Below are 25,265 nucleotides of genomic sequence, written 5' to 3'. Positions count from 1 at the left end.
ATCATCTGCTCTTATGAATAACCTGAACCCAGATGAAGATGATAGTCCAGTACCGCAAACGGACAGCAGCAAAACAAAGGAAATTCTTTTATATTTCCCAGGAACCAATCTCTCACGTTCAGACGTTGTTTTGCCGAAGTAGCTTCTGAATTACTCAAAAACACATTTTTCTCATCTTATGTTACTCATCCCATGAATCCAAGTGAAGATGACAGTTCAGTACCACAAGTGGGAAACAGCACAGTTAACAATGATCTTGTCACCTTCTAGGAGCCAATCCTAAGTGTCCAGACGTCGTTTGCCAGAACAACTTCACCCCCCTTCAAGTGGTTTGTTCTCAACTGGCTAGTAAGAACACCAGGGCTTGCACAAGAATGAAAATCAGGGTATTGACTAAAACTTCAGAGGAAGCTCGACTTGAAGCAGAGCTTGAGGTAAAGAGAGTTCGCAGGCCGATAAAAAAAGGTTTGATATCCAAAAGGAATAAGAAGTAAGTTCCACGAAAAAGAAACCCAGCTGCAAGTGAACAAGGTGAGTAAGGAAAATCTGAAAAGAAAATAAGAAAGGTGCTACTATAGGGAGCCCAGAATATGCTACCAAAACTTTAGCAACACATATGTACATTTTATGAACATAAAAACGAAAAGATAAAAGGATTCATACTACCCCACTTTCCCCTCAACTCAGAATTACGCTGACAGTCTAGAATATCTCCTACAAGATTGATTTCTAAAAACCCTGTTTAAATTAGCACATGGTAAAAATGCTAAATACAATTCAGAAATGGGCACAAAAGTATAAAGTGCGTTTTTTCCTGAAAAGAGAGAAGCAGCAGCATTCACTGACATGAAGAAATGGAAGACTCCTCTTATTCAACATTGTACGGTCACTCAATGTCACTAAAAACGGATTAAATATCTAGGGATCATAAATGATCATCTGACCTGGAAAGCTCAATCTGCAGAGAAAGCACATGAAGTTGCAGCTTCTCCAACCCAGTGCTAGCAAATTGGGGGGGGGGGGGTAGACTTAGTGCCAATTATGATCATTAGTTTATATAAGATAGCAATTCAATCAATATGATGCAGTAGTCAAAGTCAGCTCGAATCAAATTCAGGCACATATCATAGCTTTAATAAGAGTACAAATAAGGGTACAAAGGCCTAATGATCACATCAGCATATCATAGAACTGCCACGGCATCCATGAAAGCACGTGCGGGAGTTCAACAGGTAGAAAACTTTCTAGGGCAAAAGACAATAAAAAGTGCAGTCAGGATGAAGATTGCTGACTAAAAGATTCAGAAATGGCTAATACAGAGCGGGAAAACACATAGCCACGTGGACACATTTAACTCACTACTGCTTAACTTTGTAGTCAAGAAGGGTTTTTAATCCCTGGCCCACACCATGCATACTATTTTGATACAGTCACCATGGGGGAAGGGGGAGGGGAGACACAATTGCATGACCATCCTTATCTGAAAAATAAGAAATATTGTGATTTTTAATTGTGGATGTAGGGTTTTCATGTATGTTGAACTTCAATTTTATAATTGTCTCGAAAATCCAACCCTTTCGGGGAGCTTAACCCCATTTCTTTTAATTTTAAACTTTCATGTGCTGATACATTTTGATGAGGAACGTTAAGATTAATAATTTTGCAAAAGATCAACATAAATGGTGGATTTTTTTATTGCGTAGGCTATATGGAATATGAACTACGTTGTTAGACTTTGGTTTCTATTGACAAGAATGGCTCTCTACTTAAAGTTTGTTACTATGAACTGTATGAACCAAGGATTATTAAATGTCAAATTCCACATTCTCCTTCATTTCCACACTCTCCTCTAACTCATGTTTTTATGTTGAAGTTTAATATGAGCACAATAATATATTGTGAATGATAATCATTCCTGTGAAAGTATATGCCTTCAAATATCAGAGGCAACACTATATTGTTTCCTATAGTAAACGCCATACGGCTCTAATGTTTTATTATTAATATTATTTTTCTCCCAGAGGCACTTCATATGGAAGGGGTCGTCGTATGAACTTCAAAGGGGGCTCATTCAATTGGAAATCGAGAGTTCTAGTGCCCCTTTTAAGAGTCAAAATGTGATCGGAGGGCAACTAGCCCTTTTTCCCAAATACATCCGATAATTTTTTTTAGGATAGCCATTATGTTGAAATAGTTTAATGATCACGTAACAAAAACTCCAGCGTGAACACGACCCCCAAGGGCCCGAGGGCAGGCGTTGTAAATTATGCCCTTGGGGCATTTATGGTTCTTATGGAAGGAATGCTCATATAAACTTTAGAGAGAGCTCAATTGATTAGAAATTGAAAGTTCTAGTTAACTTTTTAAGAGTCTAAAGATATTGGAGGGTAACCAGCCCCCCACTCCCTTTTTTCCCAAATGCATCCGATAAAAATTTTGAGATAGTCATATTGTTAAAAATAGTTGAAAGACCATATAATAAAACTCCGGTGTCGACAAAACCCCCCAGGACCTGGGGACAGGCGTTGCTAGTTATGCCCTGGGGGCATATATGGTTCATATGGAAGGGATACTCGTATAAACTACAAAGAGGGCTCATTTGATTGGAAATTAAAAGTTCTAGTTCACTTTTTAAGCGTAAAAAGAGATCAGAGGGCAACTAGCCATCCTCCGTCCGCTCCCTCTTTTCCTCAATCACATCCGATAAGGACTTTGAGATAGCTAATTTTTTTTAAATAGTTCAAAGACCATATAACAGAACCTCCGGGGTGGACACAGCCCCCAAGGGTCAAAAGGCAGGCATTGTAAGTTATGCCCTGGAAGAATATATGTTTATTATGGAAGGGATGCTCGTAAAAACTTCAGAGAGGGTTCATTTGATTGGAAATTGAAAGTTCTAGTTCCGTTTTTGAGAGTTAAAAGAGAGTGGAGGGCAATTAGCCCCCCCCCCACGTCTTTTTTCCCCAAATGCATCAGATAAAAATTTTGAGATAGCCATTTTGTTAAAAATTGTTCAAAACTCAGATAACAAAAACTCAGTTGTCAACAAAACCCCCCAGGGCCCGGGGGCAGGCGTTGTAAGTTATAAGGGATGCTTGTATAAACTTCAGAGAGGGCTAATTTGATTGGAAATTGAAAGTTTGAGTTAAATTTTTAAGAGTCAAAAGAGATCCAAGGGCAACTCGCCCCCCCCCCCGCCTTCTTTTTCCAAACCCATCTGATGAAAATTTTGAGATAGCCATTTTGTTGAAAATAGTTCAAAGGTCGGATAAGAAAACCTACTGTGGCAATACAACCCACCAGGGCCTGGGGAAAGCCGTTCAAAGTTATGCCCTGAAGGAATGTATGGTTCTTATGAAAGGGATGCTCGTATAAACTTCATAGAGGGCTCATTTTATTGGAAATTGGAAGTTCTAGTTCACTTTTTAAAAGTTAAGAGATTGAAGGGCAGCTAGCCCCCCTCCCCCGCCCCTTTTCCCCCACAACCCATCCGCTACAAATTTTGAGATAGCCATTTTTTTTTAAATCGTTCAAAAATTAGATAACAAAAACTCCGGTGTCAACACAACCCCCAGGAGCCCAGTGGTAGGCGTTGTAAGTGTTGTCCTGGGGGCGTATATGGTTCTTATGAGAGATGTTCGTATAAACTTCAGAGAGGGTTCATTTGATTGGAAATTAAAAGTTCTAGCTCACTTTTTAAGAGTCAAAAGACATCTGAGGGCAACTATCACCCCCCCCCCCACCCTTTTCCCCCAAACCCATCTGATAAAACTTTTTGAGATAGCCATTTTGTTAAAAATAGTTAAAAGGTCAGATAAGAAAAAATCCTGTGTCGATGCAACCCCCCAGGGCCCCGGGGCAGGCGTCGTAAGTAATGTTCTGGGGGCATATTGGATCTTGTGTATAGCTACTGTTTAGCTATCATACTTACTACCACATAGCTCCCACGTGCAATAAGAAGAAGTAACGTAGTTACTTAAGCATGACTGTAACTGGAGAATCAGATGATGAATGGGGCTATGACCTGTATCCAGGAAGAAAAGGCGAGACTTACAAGCCTTCACTTTTTCAGAAGCTTTGGTTAGGTGAAGGAAGAGACCTATTTGACCATATTAGATGTGAATCAAACATTGTTTCCTGTGTGAAGGATAGTCCGCTAGTCAGAACAATGATGGCTGCCCTGAAGAGTTCAGGATGTCTCATTGATGTGAGAAGACATATTTCCTGTGAAAACTGTGAAAAAATTGTTACCGGAGGATATGATCAACAACACAATCAAATTGTCATTTGCCAAAATTCCGCAAGGTCAAAAGATGCAGTACAAAGGAGTCTAGTCCATGAAATGATTCATATGTTTGACTACTGCTGTCATGAATTGGATTTTGCGGATACTAAACACATGGCCTGCACAGAAATTAGAGCTGCTAATTTGACACATTGTAGTTTCATTAATGCTTTTTTGGGAGGAGCTGCTGCCCCCTGGCGAATTGCCAAGACCCGTCAGGAGTGTGTGAAGAATCGCGCAGCTGAAAGTGTAGTTGCTGTGCGAAAAATCCCCTTCGAAGAAGCAAGAAAGATCGTTGACTCCGTTTTTGAACCATGCTATGCTGATCTCGAGCCTCTATGTAGACGAATGAGAAGAAACTCGGCAGATCCGATTCGTATAGAAAGGGAAAAACTCATATATTTGGATATACTTCTCAGTAACTGTTGCTTTCTGTTAGAACAAATAATTTTTTTAGAATTTTATCTCTCTTCAAGATACTGACTTGGACTCCTTCCTTAGACACGGAGCCAAAATTGATTACGAAGTACTTCCTGCTGATGAATACAAGTTTTTGCCAAGAAGATGCTTCTCTTGTTACGCCGAAGGCCATCTTGCGTCCATTTGCAAGAATACCGCCATTTGTGGTCGCTGTGGAGCAACCGAAAACGCGTCCAGCAAGTCAAATCCATGCACTGGTGCTATGTTGTGTGTAGTATGTAAGAAAAACGGTCACACATGTTACAGCGTAAATTGTCCCGTTGCTACACTGAAGCCGACCTCTGCTAGGCCATGACCGAGCAACCCCCGACATCACACAGTCTGATATCTTGGAATATCAATGGGAACTTTAATAACCGATCCACTTTCGTCCTTGATGTTCTTCGTGAGTGCGACATAATATGCCTGCAAGAGCATTTTACTATGGAGCAGGGCATAAACTTGTTGAATCTTGCACCTTGTCATAATGTATATTCTGTGCCTGTGAAGCAAACAAAAGATTGTGGTCGTCCTACAGGAGGTTTAGTAATGTACGTTCGATCGAACCTAAGCTCTGACCTTTTGGATTCGGAGGATTACTACCTAGTTGTTAGAGTAAATAACGTGTTGCCTTAATAATATATCGGATTATGACATCCCTGAATCAACTTGGGTCGAATATTATGAGAACGTGCTCTCTGCCCCTGAAAAGTGCCTTGCGGATTATTATAAGTGTGAGTTAGATTTATTCTTAGCTAGCTCGTCTAATTCTGATGTTGTGGTTTCTCTAGAGTGTGTAATAAATGCTATTAATCGCCTTAAGAAAAAGATATACAGGGGTTCAGAAAATATTTCCGCGTTCCAGGTCAAAATATGTAGTCAATTATTCCTTCATCATATTACACAGTTATTTCAAATGATTTTCGTCACCGGAATAGTTCTGTCATATTTTGGTATTAGGGCTTTAACTCCGATGCCTAAGAAAGGTGAACCTCTTTGGGAATGTTCGTCTTTTCGGCCGATCACGATTTCGACAACTTTTTGTAAAATATTTGGGCTTTTGATAATTAATGAAGTCCGAAATAAGTGTCATAGCCCGGACTCACAGTTTGGATTCCAGCCGCGTATGGGTTGCTGCCATGCGTTGTCTGCCATAGCATCTATTCTCGTTGATGACGAGAAAACTGGAGAAAGTTTGGCTCTCGCGGCGTACGATGTTCAACGTGCCTTTGACTCTTTGATTCGTGATGATTGGATATTGGATATGGGAAAACGCAGTGTAAAAAAAGGAACCCTTCTTCTTTTAAAACATTCGTCTGAATGTCTGAAAGCCAAATTTAAGCTCCCGTATCAGCATCTACATCTTGAAATAAAGAATAATCCTGTTGTCCCGGTGAAAAAAGGGGACTCGACAAGGGGCAATAACTTCACCTACTGCTTTTAATAATACAATAATCCGAGGGCAAGAGAGATGTAAAACAACTGGTGTCCTGCGATATATCGATGTTTCGTTAATATCATACGCGGATGATATATTTAATTCGAGTCGCACTGTTTCGGGTATAGAGGAAAACTTTAACATCCTCCAGAATGATTATAAGCAGCTCGGATTAGAGTTTAACACAGAAAAGTCGGAAATCCTGCTTTTTAATTGGAAATCAGTCCCCGATGGTTTGATAGTTTTACGATTGCTCTTGGAAATACAAATGTTAAGTCAGTCCAGTTCATTACTTACCTTTGCCTTCCTATCGGTTCAACTCTAAAAACAACCCGTCGATTGCTTATCGACCATCTACAGAAGCGAATTGGTTTTACATATAGTAAAATTGTTACAAAGTAGTTGAGGTTCAACAGAAAAGTTTTAGCTCGCCTTTATAAGGCAATTGCATTCCCCCATTTTTTTGTATTCGAGTCCTTTTTGGAGAATTTATCCGAGTGCGATAAACGTAAACTTCGATCTGTTTTCTTTAAGTATGATGAGTTTCTACTTCGTCTTCCACTTTGGTCCCGAAATTCTTTTCTTATTAGGAATTATAATATAGGGGACCCAACTTCAGCCATCCCTAATCAGATCTCAAAGTTCAATAATAATGTTAAAAGCCATCCGTGGTTTGAAATCCTCCGCCAGTAGAACTTACTGTGTTTTTGTTTTCTCTGTGGTTTAACCAGTCTTTTCTTACTAGTGGGTATTACATTGTGTCTAAAACTTGTATTTTTATGTATTTTGTTTTTGTCGTGTATATTTGTCTTGTTTGCCTTTTTCTTGTATTTTTATGTACTCCGTCTCTTTTGTTTGATTTTGACGGGTAATAAAATATTATTATTATTATCATATGGTTCTTAAGGAAGGGATGTTCGTATAAACTTCGGAGAGGGCTCATTTAATTGGAAATTGAAACTTATCGTTCAGTTTTTAAGAGTCAAAAGAGATCGGAGGACAACTAGCCCCCCCCCTTCTAAGGCCTTTCTTCCTCAAATCCGTCCGATAAGAACTTTGAGAGAGCCATTTTGTCAAGACGTTTTCAAGATCATATAACGAAAATACCGGAATTGAAACAACTCCTTAGGGCCTGGGGTAGGTCTTGTAAGTTATGCCCGGCGGGCATACATCGCCGTTGCGAAAGGGATGATCGTATAACTTCAGAGAAAGCTCATGCGAATGGAAATTGAAAGTTCTCGTTTAGTTTTGAAGAGCCAAAGAGATCAGAGGGTAACTATCCTCCCCCCCCCCAACGCCTCTTTTCCCCCAAATGCATCCGATAAAAATTTGATATAGCCATTTTGTTAAAAATAGCTCAAAGGTCAGATAACAAAACTTCTGTGTCGACAGAACCCCCAAGAGCCAGTAGCCAGGCGCTGCAAGTTATGCCCTGGTGGCATATATGGTTCTTATGGAAGGGATGTTTGTATAAACTTCAGAGGGCTCATTTGAATGGAAAATTAAAGTTCTAGTTCAATTTTTAAGAGTCAAAGAGATCGGAGGGCAACTAGCCCCACTCCCCACGCCCTTTTTCCGCACCAATCTGATACAAATTTTAAGATAGCCATTTTTAAAAATAGTTCAAAGGTCAGATAACAAAAACTCCGGTGTCAACACAATCGCCCAGGGCACGAGGCAGGCGTTTTAAGTTATGTCCTGGGGCCGTACATAGTTGTTATGAAGGAGATGCTCGTATAAACTTCAAAGAGGGCTCATTTGATTTGAAATTAAAAGTTCTAGTTCACTTTAGCAGAGTAAATAGAGATCGGAGGGCAACTAGCCCCTCCCCCCTCCACGCTTTTGTTAAAAATAGTTTCAAACGCCAGATGTTAAAACTCCGGGGTCAACACAACCCCCGAGGGCCCAGGGACAGGCGTTGTAAGTTGTGCCCTGGGGGCATATATAGTTCTTATCGAAGGGATGCTTGTATAAACTTCAAAGAGGGCTCATTTGATTGAAAATGGAAAGGTCTAATTCACTTTTAAAAAGTCAAAAGAGATCGAAAGGCAATTTGCCCCCTTCCCCACGCCCTTTTTCCCCAAACCCGTTTGAAAAATTTTTGAGATAGCCATTTTGTTGAAAATGGTTCAAACATCAGATAATAAAAACTCCAAGGTGGACACAAGCCCATTTCTTTTACTTTGACATAGTTACTTTGATGCTAGTTTTGATAATTTGATGAATATTTGATTTTGAAAAAAAAAGTTTGATTTTCAAGTAAGTCATTTTTAAAAACGAGACACTTTTTGCAATCAAAAACGAACAAAAATTAATTAAAACAACTTTCCGAAAAGAAAGTTTTTCAAAGAAAAGTAAAGGCCATTTTAAACTTAAGATCATCAGATACAAATACCTGTTAAAATTCAAACTCAAAACGACCAGAAATTACTATTAAGGAATAAATGAAACCCAAAACCAACCGAAATTAAATAAACAATCATAGCACAAAAACATATAACAAGTAATAATATAAATGAATAAAAAAAATCTTAAAGTGAGTTATGCTTAAATTGAATATGCAAATCAAGCTTAAAACGAAAAAAATATTTTGCTAATGAAATATAAATGAAACCCAAAACGAACAGAAATTAAATAAGAAATCAAGGCAAACAAACATTTAGTAGATTTTAAAAGAATAAATAAATCTTAAAACGAGTGAAACTTAAATTGAATATGCAAATCAAGCTTGAAAGGAACAAAAATCCCTACAAACAAGAGTTTGGGTATCGCCTCCATCTCTCACTGTAAAAGTCTAAAACTTACTGCGTCATGGCGTTTTACTAAAAATTAAATGTGTCTTGAACAGTTTTGGAAACTATAAACAAAATCAAATTGAATATTTGATATATAATGATATTAATCGTTGAAAGATCCATCAGTTCAAAATTTTATTTCACTGTAATTTTGTTTTCATTTTCAATGCTGCAAGAACTGGAAAAGAAAATACTTGTAACATAATTCGTTTTCAGTAAAGCTCCAATGACGCAGTAAGCTTTATGTTTTTACAGTTAAGGAAGAGGACAATTTTAGGAGTCTTGAACAATTTTAGAAAGAACTAATGAATTAAACTGAATATTTGATGTATAATGATATTAATTGCTAAAAGCTCATCAGTTCAAAATTGTACTGTATTTTTAATGTTTATTTTCAATAGGCTAGTAAGTACAAAAGAAAATATTTGTAATACAATTCGTTTTCAGTAAAGCGCCAATGACGTATTAGGTTTTAGACTTTTACAGTGAGAGAAGGAAGCGATGCCCAAACTCTTGTTTGTAGTGATTTTGTTCGTTTCAAGCTTGATTTTGTTCGTTTCAAGCTTGATGCCTATCTATTGTATGTTTGTTTGCATTGATTCCTTATTTAATTTTTGCTCGTTTTGGGTTTTATTTATACTTCAATAGTAATTTCTGGTTGTTTTGAGTTAGAATTTTAACAGGTATTTGTATCTGATGATCTTAAGTTTAAAATGGCCTTTACTTTTCTTTGAAAAACATTTTTTTTCAGAAAGTTTTATTAAATTTTAGTTAATTTCTTAGAAAGAACGAAGAGGAAATGTGAGAAATGAATTTTAGAGCCATCATTCTCATACTTTTCACAATGAGTTCTTTGAAAAAGTCTTATTTCTAGGGATGTCCTCTTTCACCATCTCTGCAGGTATGCATATGAACAGGGGCATATCTCCAGCATTTTTATCGGGAGGGGGGGGGGTGAAGAGGGGTCTCCATCCGGAGAGTCAAGGGACATGTGCTATATAATAATTTTTTCTCCAAATTATCGGGGGCAACTGCCCCCCCCCCCGAAATGACGTTTGACTGAAATGACTTTGTTACACTCAAGATATTTCTGAAACAAGAGGGGAGCTTTCACCACAGAGCACCAATATTACAGACTGGTCCGAAAATACTCCTCAAAATCAAGGGAGATTAGTATTTAAATCCCCCCCCCTCCAACACAAGGACAGTGAAATTTATCACTAAAAGAATAAAAAAGAAAAAAAAGTATCTCAATGTAAAACAAAAGGTCTTACTTTGGTTAAAATACCTTGCTGCATGTCCATCAAAAGCATCTAAAAAACCACTCAACAGATAAAGAGTAGCTGCAATAGTTGGTTGACTAGGCATAACATACAACGCTGCAATTCCAAAAACTACTCTTGCATATCCTAGAAAAGAATACAAAGCTTTTGAAGATCAAACTGCCTTTCTATCAAGCAAATATAAAAGTAAAACAAAGAAAACGCAGCTCATCATTGGAGTGGGTTTTCTATCTTCCTAAAAATTTAAACACTAAAATGAACAATATCTAGGCAGTACAACTGACATGGTATCCTCTAAAGATCTGGTGAGTGTAAAAGTATGCAGTTAATGACATGAAAATACAACTTTTTTGTCACCATTTAGGCTATCATTGTAAGAGATATAATTATTATCCACTACAAAACTATATAAATTTGTTATATATATCCACTATTTAAAAAATAACTTTTTTGGTATTTTCATTGAAAAAATATTTAAAAACATCAGTTCCCCCCCCCCCCCCAGGATGTTGAAAAGTGCGTTTTGACCACACTACCCCCCATACCCTAAATTTTCATGGGCTGGCGTCACTGGGTTCAGTCGACATAACCATAAGACAAACAGTAATCTTCAATAGCCATCCCTACAGTTCAGTAGAAAAGAGAGAAATTCCAGAAGTAACTTTGCACAGAGATGTAAGGTCAAAACGTCTTTCTAAACCCTTTTTTGAGTTATTAAAATCAATTATAGGGTAGAAATCAGGTATTAGATAAATTCTCATGACCAGATTCTGTATTCAATGCTCTTTCCAAAATATAATGACTGTTGCCATCACAATTGCATCCCAGTTTCCACCCCTACCCTAATGGGACTAGATATAGCCCAAGCCTACACGCAAAAGTGTGCTTATTTTTGGGATAGCCAATATTTCTTGTGCTTGTTTCTCATCAACAATTAGCCAAAAATACCAAATACAGCCAATTTGGAAAAAATCAAACTTTAGTATATAGTCTAGATCCATATCTGATCCCACCCTGTGGTAGCACAATGGATTGATCCTCTGCTGGACAATACAGAGCCCAGGACAGGATTTATGCAGCTGCAAGGATGGGCAATAAGCCTGCTACTGTCCCTCATTGATAAAGACCATGAATGGCTATAAAGAATCTCAGGGTTAGATCTAAGGGGGAGGGGTAAAAGGAGGCACGCCCAGGGCACAAAAAAAGCTAAACTTGTAATATTTATGGGCAAAAAATGGAATATTTATGGTACTGATGGTGCAGCAAATGGCAGCAAAGTCTACATTTGCCCCCCCCCCCCTCCAAGAAAAGCCTAGCTCCAGCTCTGGAGAATCTTTACCCTTTTTGGTATCTGTCCCCATTAGGGGAAAGTGGGTACAATTGTAGGAGCAGTGATCATTATATGTGGAATGAGCATTGAATAGAGAACTTGATAATATATATATATTTTTTCTTCTAATACCTTAAATTGCAGCTAGGAGCAATCAAAGGATGCCTCCTTGTAGAGGTCCAGAATGCTCACTATCTTTATGCAGGTTCACTGATGATGAGGTACTGTTCCATTTTCAATAGCATCCGCATTGAGTTCAGCCTACACTTTTTAGAAAAACACAAAGCATCCGACCTTTACTTAAAAACATGAACGGAATCAGCAGTAACTGTTTCACTAGATAATTTGTTCCAATGATTGACAATACATGTTGAGAAGAATTGAGTACAGACTCTAGATATTGTAGACTGCTTGACAAGTTTCAGGTGATGACCTCTAGTTCTTGAATTGGTACCAACAGTAGGGAACAATGCTGGGAGAATATTAGCTCTCAATAACTTATAGACTAAAACGGCATCCCCTCTATTTCTCCTGTAAACAAGTGAAGGGAGATTCAGCTTTGATAGTCTTACATGGTAGGAAAGCTCTTGCTTGCCAGATATCACTTTAGTGGCACATCTCTGCACATTTTCAGGAAACTTTTATGTCTTTTTTAAAATATGAAGAGGCAAGAGACATTCCAACTTCAAGCTTAGGACACACAAGTCCCTTATAAAGAAGACTGATGACTTTAGAGAAACAAGAGGAAATAGTATGCTTAATCAATCCCAAGGTCAAACTAGCCCCAGCAGCAAACCTCTTAGCATGAGTGTTGAATTTTAGTTCATTGTCAATAGTGACACCATGATCTTGCTCATTATTTACAGAGGAGAGCGGTGGCCTAAGAAAAAATAGGAGGGGCAAGGATTCAGTTTGCCAAATTGAATGATATGGCACTTGGCAACATTGAATTCAAGAAGCCAGCCCTCAGCCCATTGACCCAGCAGTTGAAGATTATTTTGTAGCAAGGCATGATCTTCACAGGACAAAGCTGGTCCAAGAAGCTTCAGGTCATCAGCATAAAGAGTCAATTTACTGCTGATAATGAAAGGAGCATCATGGATGAAGATATTAAATAGTGTAGGACGCAAGACACTTCTCTCAAGAACTCCACTCAGAACATGCGTTGACGAAGAAAGAGAACGATTACCAGAGTCATCACATAACTGAACACATTGATTTCGCAAATAAAGAAAACCAAGGATCAAGATCAGGGATTTCTCTTCAAGCTTTACTGCTCGTAATTTAATTGGAAGTCAATTGTGATACACTTTGTCAAAAGCTTTAAAAAAGTCAAGCCAAGCAGAATCATGTCAACAGGCACCCAAATATCAAGCAACTTAGTGATGTAATCATATGATTCAAGGAGATTGGTGTCAACAGATCTTCCAGAAGAAAAGCCATGTTGTGAACTGTGTAAAACATTGTTTGCTTCAAGGTGTTTAACAACTGCAGAATTGATTATTCTTTCAAGAACCTTAACAACTGCTAATGTCATGCTGATAGGTCAATAATTTTCAGCAAGATCCTTTCTACCTTTCTTAAAAATAGGAACAATATTTGCAGTTTTCCAGTCCTGAGGTAGTTTAGAAAAATTTAACGATAATTTGAACAGCAGGGAAAGAGGTTGACACAGAACTGTACAACATTCATGTAGGATATGTGGGTGAATGCCATCTGGTCTGGCAGATTTATTCAGTTGAGGGATGTAAGTTCCTTTAGGAACAAAGTATCTATAATCAGAATTGGTTCCATCTTATGTGATACATCATATAAAAGAGGTGTAGGATATACAATATTGGAGTTGGATGAAAAAACAGAAGAGAAATATTGGTTGAATATTTCAACTTTCAGCTCAGGATCAGCAACTGATATACTATTGTGCTGGATATCTGAGATTGTACGTCTGCTGCTACATTTTTGAGTGGCATACGCCAGAAAGATCTAGAGTTATCCTTAACTTCTTCAGCCAGTTTTTCTTCAAACCTTCTCTTCAACTCCTTTATTTGGTTTGTTGTTTGATTACAAAAGGATTTGAAGACTTGATATTTATCTGTGGTCTTATTTTTTCTACAGCAATTCCATGGTCTGTGTTTTCTATTGATTAGCTTGCTTACTTTAGTACGGTAGTTAAAAAAGGTAAACTTTTTGCCTGTTTTGCCTGAAAAATTCTGGTGCATGACTTTTAAACTTTTAGAATTTCTGTTTTTACATTTGGAAAATAAACCTAATAAACTTGATTTCTTATTTCTTCCCCTGTAGTAAACCTTAAACATTTTGGTTACAGATCTAATTCTGAGACCTTAATATATGTACCCCAATATTGTTCAATTAGAAAATTTACAATACTTTTAATGCTACTGCTAGGAAGTCACAACTACTACTAACAATTCAATGCAGCACCTTTTCTTCAACTCCTTTATTTGGTTTGTTGTTTGATTAAAAAAGGATTTGAAGACTTGATAATTATCTGTGGTCTTAATTTTCTATAGCAATTCCATGCTCTGTGTTTCCTATTGGTTAAATTGCTTACTTTAGTAGTTAAAAAAGGTAAACTTTTTGCCTGTTTTGCCTGATAAATTCTGGTGCATGACTTCAACATTTAGAATTTCCGTTTTTACATTTGGCAACCTAAACCTTGTTTTCTTATTTCAACCCTGTAGTAAACCTTAAACATTTTGGTTACAGATCTTATTCTGAAACCTCTATACATGCACCCCAATATTGTTCAATTAGAAAATTCACATTACTTTTAATGCTACTGCTAGGAAGTCACAACTACTACTAACAATTCACTGCAGCACCAAGCTACCTGAGGCCAACAAAACTATGCATGCTCCTCCTCCATCCCAATCTATTCAAAACCTCCCTCTTTACACCATCCTAGGAAGTTCCCATTTCCATTAAATCTTTCCTTACAACATCCTCCCACCCCAATTGAGAGTACATACTTTTTCCTTGGCCCTAATCGGTTGGCCAACAAGGACAATCTTTGGAAATCTATCGTCCTTCATCTGCAAAACATGCCCTAACCATCTCAACCTTCTCTCATTATAGCCCTAGAAAGCGGGATTGAATTACATTTTTTGTAGAGCTTACTGTTTGAGATATGGTCAGTCAGTACAGTAACAAAAGACCTCACACCACTACATTTTGTGTGGAGATGGCCTAGCTTTTGTTTGCCCCCCCCCCCCTCCCTGATGGATGGCCAACACCCCAACCTCAGGAAATCTCTCTTCCTCTATCCATAAGACTTGGTCTAACCATTTTAATTTTCTTTTATTTTAGTTTTTGAAAGTGGAAACAAACTGTATTTCTTGCACAGCTAATGTAAAACTTTCAGAAGCACATTGAAAAGAAGCGTTTTGAGCTACATAAACATGCTAAACCCTGCTTTATAATATTTTAAAGATTTGGAACAATGTATCTTAAATTTGAAAAAAATATCTAAATATGGCTTAAAATCATACAGAAATCATTTGAATTGCGTTTTCAAAGCCTAGAGTCAAAGAAAAACAGACTAAAACCAAAATTAGTGCAATACATAGGCTATATTTCTGAAGTCAAATTGGCATGTCTCCTTGCAATTTTTAAGCCCTATAAACAGGGATAGCACAGAAAAATGAGCTTGAAAATATCTTTCTAAAGCATAATTTTGGCTCTGACTCATTCTTGAAAGGTCCATTCTTTTAACCCAACAAACTTCCCAGTATAGAAAAACCATCTCATTTGAAATTTTCTACCAAACAATATCTTGTAAAATAAATTTATATTATTCCTCTCATTAGGTAAGTTGATAAGTTCCATATCAGAATTATCTTTAGAAACTTCCATTTCTCAAGAACCAAAGAAAAGTTATTCCACCAGACATATTACCCACATATTTCTCATCAATACTTTTGTACAGAGTGCATATGTAGAATGCATAACTTTTGTATGTAGCCCAGAACTACCTTCAACCTCATTAGGGGAGAGGCTGGGATGGAATTGTAATGGCACCAATTATTATATTTCAGAATAGCATCAAATGGTACATTTCTTTTTCCTAATCAAATTTCTGAATTATAGCACAACATGCATGGCCAAATTGCAGATTGTAAGCTGCATGTGGCTCTTTGAAAGAATGAATACATTTCTCAAAAACAAATGAAAATTAATGAAAATAGCAATTAATTTCAAGAAAAAGAAAACCAGCATCTGGAATTAAAAGATGATGAGTGGATTGATGATGACTATATGTTCTTCACCAATATAACAGAGCTTTTATAATTTCTCAACCTAGTATTACAATGAAAAGATAAAGTTATTACTGATCATAATGAAACTATTCAAGTTTTATACAAAAATAAATGAGATTTTTAAGCACAAATTAACTACAAGGATGTTCTATCTTTTTCCTTGCCTGAAGAATAGACTCTCTAAAGTTGATGAGAAAAAACTGAGGGAACATAACAGTAATATAGAATAATCATTTAAGGACTTTCACTTGCAATTTGATGATCCGAATAATTTAAGAATGTTCTTGTAAATCTATCCAAGATTTACACTATTAAAACAGATTATCAGTTCCTCATTATACTTTGAATGAAAGTACCCCATGAGAAATGGAACTATTAGAACTTCAAGATGATCACACTCTTAAAATGCATCACAAATCCACAAAACTTGCAGGTGAGTTTTGGAAACTAGTGTTACAATAAATCTACCCTAGTTAAAGAAAAGTTGCATGGAAATTGCTGTCCATATTTGGGACAACTTACTGTTATAGGTTGCAAACACCATACAAAAATCAGAAATGAGCATTGAAAAGAATTAATTCATATCACAAAAACAGACTTGAACCCAATTTTAGAATATTTATTGCCAAATTAAAAACACACCTGCTACCTACAAGAAATTAATACCTGCTATAAAACTAAATTTAAGTAGGGTGAAGGTACTGATGATTTGACAGTGCAATTTTGGAACCCTTGTCAAAATTTCCCTTCAAAACAGAATAACTCTGCTTAGCTGTGACTTGGAGCATGATCTCTTGAAGCCGTTTTTGTATTTCAATGATAGGAAACGTTGACACAATATCTGGTACACTCAGATAAGAAAAGTACATTTAATTCAGTCAGTTTCCTGTTTTTGACAAGAAAGGAGCTCCTGACAATTTTTCTGGTATGTAATGTTCAAACTGCTGTTACTTGGTTATTTATTGCAAAAAACGTTGGGATTAGCACCAATGCCTTAAGATACATCTGATTTTATCTGAATTCTAGTCACATTAGCTTTTTCTTAACAAAATTAAATTAAAATGACAACAAATATTACATTGTCAAAACTAGGTTCCCTGTCAAAACCCTTCCTTGTCAAAATTTTCAACAGACAGCAAGAGGCCCTGTTGAAATGTAGGTGACTCTGTCAAAACTTCACTGAACATGTAAAACAAATGAGAAATAATTGGTGTTGGCGAATCTCTTTACTAGAGCTAACATAAAAATACAATATCAAGAACATCAGTTGTTATGGAATTTTGTTTTCTTGAGTATATCTTCAAAATATATATATATATATATATATATATATATATATATATATATATATATATATATATATATATATATATATATATATATATATATATATATATATATATATATGTACATATATAGGGTAAAGGTACCAATGACTTGACAATTTTTGTAAAAAAAACAGTTTTTCTACTTCAGAAGTCCTAATTTAAAGACTCTTGGTTTGAAAAGGGTTTCAGTATGTAGGAAAAACATCTAGGAATCTAACTGTTTGATGGGAAGTTTGAAGTTTTATCTGAAAAGGATACAAAATTCTAATTTTTTGAAATTAGAGCATTTTTCACCTACAAATTTTACACAACAGAAAAGTTACCTGTTTTTTACACAAGTCAGAACCCAATTTAACACATGTCAAAATACTTGGGGAATACCTGTGGGCAGAACCTGGTGTATTTGACATGTATATTCTTGTTTCTTTGTGTTTCTTCAACTTCATTTAATGTATAAAAGCATAAAACACTATTCAAAAAGTAGAAGTAATAAAACTGACAAAACTGTTTCAAGTATGTAGTATTTAGTATAACAAAATTGGTTAATCACAAGGAGTGTGATATTGTGACCTAGATCACATAAATTTTCTCTTTTCTAAGTGTTGCATATATGCCACAGGAATAGCATCTCTGAACACTATCTGGAATGGCCTACTTCCTGTCAGTTTTAATGGTCCAGCAAAGATTTGTTCATTGTTGACAGTGTAAATGTCATCAACATTTGGCCATTTCAAAGTGTGATCTGTGATTCTAAACCACTTGAAAAATTTTAGTTTGGACTATCCTTTGTCAGGAGAGTCCAGAATCCTATGGACAAAATATGGCACCTTGCTTTTTTTTGTCACTAAAGAAAATGGCATAGTATTTGTCAAGCTGCAGTTCAACTTCCAACCCAAATTTCAGAATTTTTTTTTTAGTTTCATTGATAAGTGCTAAGGAAAGGGGAAAATGACTTCCATGTGAATTTCTGCAATTTTTGGCAGTAGTGGGCACTCATAAATTTGACAGCTATATTTTTGTCAGTGGACCCTAGAATGATTATTATATTTGGAAAGAGCATAAAAAAGGCAGTAAATTTTTACCAAATCATATTAATATTATTGACTTATGAATAAAGTGAATATACCACTTGATGCCTTTTTTATGCTCTTTCCAAATATAATAATCATTTTTGTCAGAAATGAATTTTACCCCCACTTCTATACATACCAATTCAGGGTATATATTTGCACATTAGGGGGGGGATTATAATTCTGATGTAAATGGGAGGTAAGTTTAAACTTTACCCCCACCCCCCTAATGTGCAAATATATACCCTGAACTGGTATATAGAGGTGGGGGTAAAATTCGTTTCCAACAAAAATGATTATTATATTTGGAAAGATCATAAAAAAAGGCAATGAGTTGTATATTCACTTTATTTGTAAGTCAATAATATGATTTGGTAAAAATTTACCAAAAAGACATCAAGTGGTAGCCTATGTTTACTTTATTTGTAAGCCAATAATATGATTTGCAAAAAAATTACCCAATTCTGACTAAAGAGGTAAGATTATTTCTTAGCTACCTGAAAAGTACATTAATATAAACCTTACTGGTGACATTCTACTTTAGTTACTTTTGGCTATCACAAGTGCACCAAGAATAGTAAATAAGGTGGTAAAATTCTACTTTAGTTACTTTTGGCTAACTTGGAAAGGGGTTGGGTTAGGAAAATGAAACTTTCAGGGATGGGTCTACATGCTAAGGCATGTCCTGGGAAGGTACTTTGCAGTACCTACCTTCACTCCTCCCCCTTCTATATAATGGTAAATTATTGCACATTACTAGTTGTTGTAGCTCACATTTCATCCTATATTACTATCATAAGTATAAATCACTGCTTACCTTACACAACCTCAGCTTGTAACCTTGTCCATTAAAATATATTCCAAAATCCTATTTTCATTTAATAGTCATTCCTTTAACTTATTTACTATATAGCTGACATTGCTTATGGAACCCTGTTTGTGATGTCACAACTTTGCTTATCATAACCCTTTAACAGTAGCATGCAGGTGCCAGGGGGTAGAAGACAACAGTTTGTTGATAAGCCATTTAAACTTTATTAATTAGGGAAAGGATTTGACAAGAGAAAGACCAGTAAAAAAATCTGAACTGTTTTTAGAGGACAAATTATGTTATGAGAAGATGTTTTTATTTTTATAGGTCCATGTGCTCATAAATTTTCTGTTGAGTTTATTGAAATGTGAGCTAAAACAACTAGTAATATACAATACTTTACCATTATATAGAGGGAGGAGGAGTAGAGGTAGGTACTTCTAAGTACCTTCATGGGACATACCTTGGTAAATTTTTACCAAATCATATTATTGACTTACAAATAAAGTAAACATACCACTTGATGCCTTTTTTATGCTCTTTCCAAATATAACAATCATTTTTGTCAGAAGTGAATTTTACCCCCACCCCTATTTATACCAACTCAGGATATATCTGCACATTAGGGGGGTGGGGGTAAATTTTATTTCTGATGTAAATGAAAGGTAAGATTAAGCTATCACCCACCTCCCTAATGTGCAAATATATACCCTGAATTGGTATATATAGGGGTAGGGCTAAAATTCTTTTCTGACAAAAGTGATTAGCGTATTATATTCATAAAGAGCATAAAAAATGCATCGAGTGGTAAATTCACTTTATTTGTAAGTCAATAATATGATTTGGTAAAAATTTACCCATACCTTAGCATGTAGACCCATCCCTGAAAGTTTCATTTTCCTAACCTAACCCCTTTCTAAGATAGCCAAAAGTAACTAAAGTAGAATTTTACCCCATTAGCTACTATTCTTGGTGCATTTGTGAAGCTTATGTTTGTTTCCAGGAATTTGCCTAACCAAAAGAATTTAATAGGCCTAGGCTAATATTACCCTACCTATTAAATTTGGAATGAAGAGAAAGACATTGTCTGTGATAAACATATTTTAAAGAATAATTCTTATCAAGAAACAAAGGTCTTATATGCAATAAATGAGTGTTTTGACTTAAAAAAAATTTTTTATGTCAACAAGGTGCTTATTGACCCTTCAAAAATCTAGCGCATGCGCTTTTTTTGAAAGCAAGAGTAATTTCAAATATAATAACTTCGCTAAATGGTTTAGTTTGCTAAAAAGCAAAGATATTCTAAGCGAAAATACAATTTTGAAAACAACAATTACAAATCGCTGTTCAGTAGTATGACCTACATACTGTAAGGATATAATATCGTCCTGGTCTAAGAGCATTCATAAAAACGATTTAACAGCTAAATTAAGCTTAAGTTCTTACTCAAATACGTATTGTAGACTTACTTAGTCAATGCAAAATCATCGCAATAGTGAATCACAGTGTCATCCCATAACGTAAGATACGAGAAAATAAACTAAAAAAATCTACAAGCAAAAAATACTCAACATTCTTAAATTTTTTAATTAGACTAATGTGACAAGCTTGCTTAGTCAACACGCTAGTGGTTTGACTACAAGGCTTAGACCATATTTTAATAAACCAAATCCAAACGTCTAAGAAGTATCCGCTTATTTTAGTTATATTTAGTTTATTAGCTTATTTTAGAAGAAAATAAATTTCAGCGTGGGGGGGGGGGTCAACTAAGGTCTAGGAAGGGGGCAAACCGAGGTCTTGGAAGATCAATTGCTCCCTGCACTATAGCGAATTACGCCGGTGTTTGGCACAACCAGATTAAAGTGCTATTCGATGCCAAAATTGTATACACGATAACCTTGTATTTCTTAAACTGTCAGCAATCAAGAATTCAAAGGGTTACTAAGCTTTAAATAAATAGTACTTTCTCCATGATCATTGCAATTGAATCATTACATTCTAAGAAATAATATAGTGTTGCATAAGAGCTAAAATCAAGTGCTTGATTTCAAATTTATCTTTGGTTCCCATTGACGCGATTTTTTTTAACACAAAAAGGCTCGCGGATAGCATATGTCAGAAAATCGCAAAAATTGTTCACACAGAAATGGTTCACTGCAGCCGTTGAACCGCAAGCAAACATTACGAGATATTTAAAAAGCAAATGTGCTAGAATAGGCCAAATCAAGTTTTGGAAGCCAAGAAAAACATAACAAAATTTAAAGGGCTTATCTGTACAGGGCTAAATTTTTTTTGTCAAATATTAATAGCAAACTCTAAATAAACATGACTGGTATGTCAGTTACTTGCAATTTTTAGTTCTACAAAGCTTTCAATTAAAAATAACGGATGCGATTTTCAACGGCTCAGTAGAAATATTTCAAGGCAGCCGTTGAACCGTTATAACGCATAAACTTGCAGTAAAACACGGAAAAAATTTGACGAATCGCGCAAAAACGGCCACTTTTGCGGTAATCGCATCAGTGGGAACCCAGGGATAAAGGACTTACTTGAAATCTGTTATCCGGAGCCCATTTTGCTTCAAGAAAAATCGCGTCAATGGGAACCAAAGGTTAAGGTGATAAAGACAGATTTGGGCGATCATTATTTTGATTACATGTCCTAGTGTTACAGCCTTATAATTCATTTCAATAATTCTATTCCACTTAAATTCATTCATATGGTACAAATATATATTGCTGAACTACTAGTATCCCACAAAAAAGTTTTTATGGGAACTCTTACGAAATTAGCGAGCAACAACCTCAACTATACAATTCATTAATGTGATGAAAGCTATAATTTTTATATGCTTATATATTTAGCTTGATAAACCAAATAGAAGAAATTAATGTAAGGAGTATAGAATCGACCATTTTTGTTTATTGTTTATCATAATTTATTGTCTTAGAAAGGATATAACTTCTAGGTATCGTTTTGATTTATGATTCTGTTTATAAAAGAATATAGATACACCAAATGAATAGTTAGCTTTACTAAAATTGTGGTATAATCATTAAATAAAGGTGTAGATAGATTTGTAACATATTCTCACGAGCATAAAGAGAAAGTACAAAAAAAAAAAAAAAAAAAAAAAAAAAAAAAAAAAAAAAAAAAAAAACTAAAATGAAACATATGGTACCTAAAATACAGGATACCAACAGATGGCTAATTTGACAGTGTATATATACAGAAAAATCTTCAAATTAGCCAACCAGTATTATAAGCCTAAGAGCCCAGCTGAACATAAGAAGACATGTTCAGAAAACAATTCTTACTCTATAATATGCAGAATAATCATAGTTAACACACTTTGCAAGAGGAGAACCTTTTTCTTCATCTTTATCTTTGTTTTTCCAGTTTTTCTAAGAAATTAATGAATTTCTTAGGACTTATATATTTACAGAGTATATACCCCAACCCAGGGGTGTCATTTCGGGGGGGGGGGGGTAAGGGCACTTGTCCTTCCAACAATTTGGAGAAAATAACTGTTATATAACCCATGCCCCTTGAGTATCCAGATATGGACCCCTCTTTCCCCCAATAAAAATGCTGGAGCTACTCCCCTGCCCCCACCCCTCTAATGTGCAGGCACTTGTCCTTCCAACAATTTGGAGAAAATAACTGTTATATAACCCATGCCCCTTGAGTATCCAGATATGGACCCCTCTTTCCCCCAATAAAAATGCTGGAGCTACTCCCCTGCCCCCACCCCTCTAATGTGCAAATATGTACAAAAAATTCCGCCCTGAATCTAAATATAATATTCATTTGCATCACAATTGAACTTAACCCTCACTTTAGCGATTAGCCATATGGTGGATATCCCCTATAATACTATATTACTATAAATTTATGAATAATCGAGTAAATTGCATTTTGGCTCTTATAAGATAAAAGTTTAAAAAAAATAATAATTTCAGTGAAATTTTTTATATTTCAACGATCAGACCCTGCTGAATTTTTAATCGTGCTATGCTGTTTGTTTCCAAGTGGCACATGAGTAGTAGGCCTTAAAAGAAAAGACACATTAAGAGGCATATTCATATACGAAGGGGCACCCAAAAAAACTGGAATAATGCTTTGGAAGAGGAAGTTTTAACTGTACCCACTTTTTCCGAGTAGCAGCGGGTAGAGTTATTTTTCATCAGTCAGTTTGCCCACTGCCTTCATTGTAGAAAGCTGCGTTTTGTTTGTATGAAAATTAAGATAATTGATGTCTTGCATTTTCCTTTTTTTTATGTGATTAGTGATTCCCGTGAACAACGCGCTTGATTGCTGCTTACTTTTGGATCCATAGAACCATGATTCTTCATTTGTGATGACCTTGGGAAAAAATACTGGGTTCTCACATTTGAAGCAGAGCTTGATTCCATGTGGCTTTGTTTTAGCTTGGCAGTTGGTATCAGAGGAATAAAATTTGTGACCACCCTTCTCATTCACAAATCTTCAGATACAACTCTCTGCACTGAGCTCCAAATTACTCCAGACTTCTTTGCAAAATCTTCAATGCTCCAAAGTTAATCTTTCATGATGATTTCATGATTTCTTTTACTCAATTTGTCAGTTCAGGCCGTCAAAGGAAATTGAGGGGAAGTTAGATAATCAATTGACATTTCACCAATTTTGAAAAAGGAAAAATCATCCAAACACTTGAGTTTTCCCAAACAAAATCATCCTTGCAGGCCATTTTTAATATTAAATGATTTCTATGGCCATTTTTCCCAGCAAGAAGAAAAACTTCATGGCTACGTGACATTCATATTAATTAGCCATTATAAAAAAAAGACGAGCAAGAAAAACAACAATCACACTAATTTTGGCACAAACACAACACAACAGTTCCACAGTGATTGTAGTTGGCATACTGATTAATAAATAGTTGCTGTATACACTCCTACCAATGAAAATCCGGTGCTACAGAAACTTCATCCTCAAGAACACTCTTTCAGTTCCTTTTAAGAACCTCGTCGTACGTTTTGAGACCGAATAACCATGCTTGGGTAAGATTAGCACTGCCAGGCTTATAGAATAAATGCAATCCCTACATTAATCAAAACACGTTTACAACCATTAATTTTTATTTCCATCCCTAGGGAACAGTTCCTCAAACAAATTTGCTGGTATTCCCAATTTTTGGTAAAATTTCCTTCTTGTGCTCAAATTTCCTAGTGACAGCTTCTCGAAGATCCTTATCAATTTAGCTCAGCTATTTCACTTCTTTTTTGTTCTCTTTTTGTTTTTTCGGATTTTTTTTTTAAGGTTTTACACAGGCTTGTTGTTAGACTAGAGAGGTATAACGTGATCAATATCATTTGAACGGTGATTCCAATAGTCATTTTATGGCTATATTCCATGTCTTAGAATACAATCTAAGACCACACTGGATGTACGTGAAATATGAAACAAGAAAAGAAAGGATATAATAAATGAAAAATAAAATCAAATAGGTGAGAAACAAACGGGGGTTTGGTCAGCCAGTAGCAAACTATGAAAACGAATACAAGCAAAAACAAAATATAACATTTTGAAGTGAACTCTACAAGAAGAGAAATAACGCTAAAACAAAACATATATAAACATAAATTTTGCTATAAATAGAGATGCAGGAGATATTTGCCTAAGCCCAATTTATAATAACTTCATATTAAAAGATTCAATCAATATTTTCCCCCAGTCTAATTAAAAAAAAAACCTGTCTGCATATCAAATGACAATCGAGGTTGCAGGCAGGCAAAATCTATTGTTAAGCCAAAAATATTTGTCTAATCCAATTGGTGAATTGTCTTTAATTTATTTCTGTTTTTTTTTATTTTGTGTCTTTTCTCTTCTTGTAGAGTTCACTTCAAAATTTTAGATTTTTTTTTCTGAGCGCTGAGAACGACTTGGCGGAGGCACTTGTTGAAATATTTGCTTGTTTTAGTTTAATAGTTTGCTACTGGGTGACAAAATTTTCGTTTTTTTCTCACCTATTTGATTTTATTTTTCATTAATTGTATCTTTTATTTTCTTTGTTTCATACATTTGCTAGTTTAAGTAACACTTTTGATTTTGTGTGTGTGTGTGGGGGGGGGGGTATTCGCTGGCAACAATACTCCTAAGAGCAGCCCTGTATTTTAGGCTCATGGTATCTAATTTCTGGGTGAAATC

The 25,265-nt window shown here is 35.7% G+C and overlaps 1 protein-coding gene and 1 pseudogene across 1 annotated transcript in view; one reads left to right on the top strand and one right to left on the bottom strand.

The window, feature by feature from the left end:
* LOC148945829 (CDP-diacylglycerol--inositol 3-phosphatidyltransferase-like) overlaps positions 1-20,296 on the bottom strand; it is a 76,331-nt gene extending 56,035 nt beyond the window's left edge. The window contains exons 1-2 of the mRNA XM_089097719.1: positions 20,131-20,296; positions 10,252-10,386 (exon numbers count right to left, since the gene is read on the bottom strand). Of these exons, the coding sequence (XP_088953845.1) occupies positions 10,252-10,386; positions 20,131-20,176 (181 nt within the window). The 5' untranslated portion in view covers positions 20,177-20,296. The remainder of the gene's footprint in view (positions 1-10,251; positions 10,387-20,130) is intronic.
* On the top strand, positions 3,900-4,707 carry LOC148945830 (mitochondrial inner membrane protease ATP23 homolog pseudogene; annotated as a pseudogene).
* Positions 20,297-25,265: the final 4,969 nt, after the last annotated feature.

Source organism: Artemia sp. Qi Xiang Cuo, chromosome 12 (assembly GCF_049724085.1).
Source record: "Artemia sp. Qi Xiang Cuo chromosome 12, ASM4972408v1, whole genome shotgun sequence".
NCBI classification, from domain to species: Eukaryota; Metazoa; Arthropoda; class Branchiopoda; order Anostraca; family Artemiidae; genus Artemia; species Artemia sp. Qi Xiang Cuo.
Note: the sequence above shows the minus strand (reverse complement) of the source record. Positions and strands in the feature narration are given on the sequence as shown.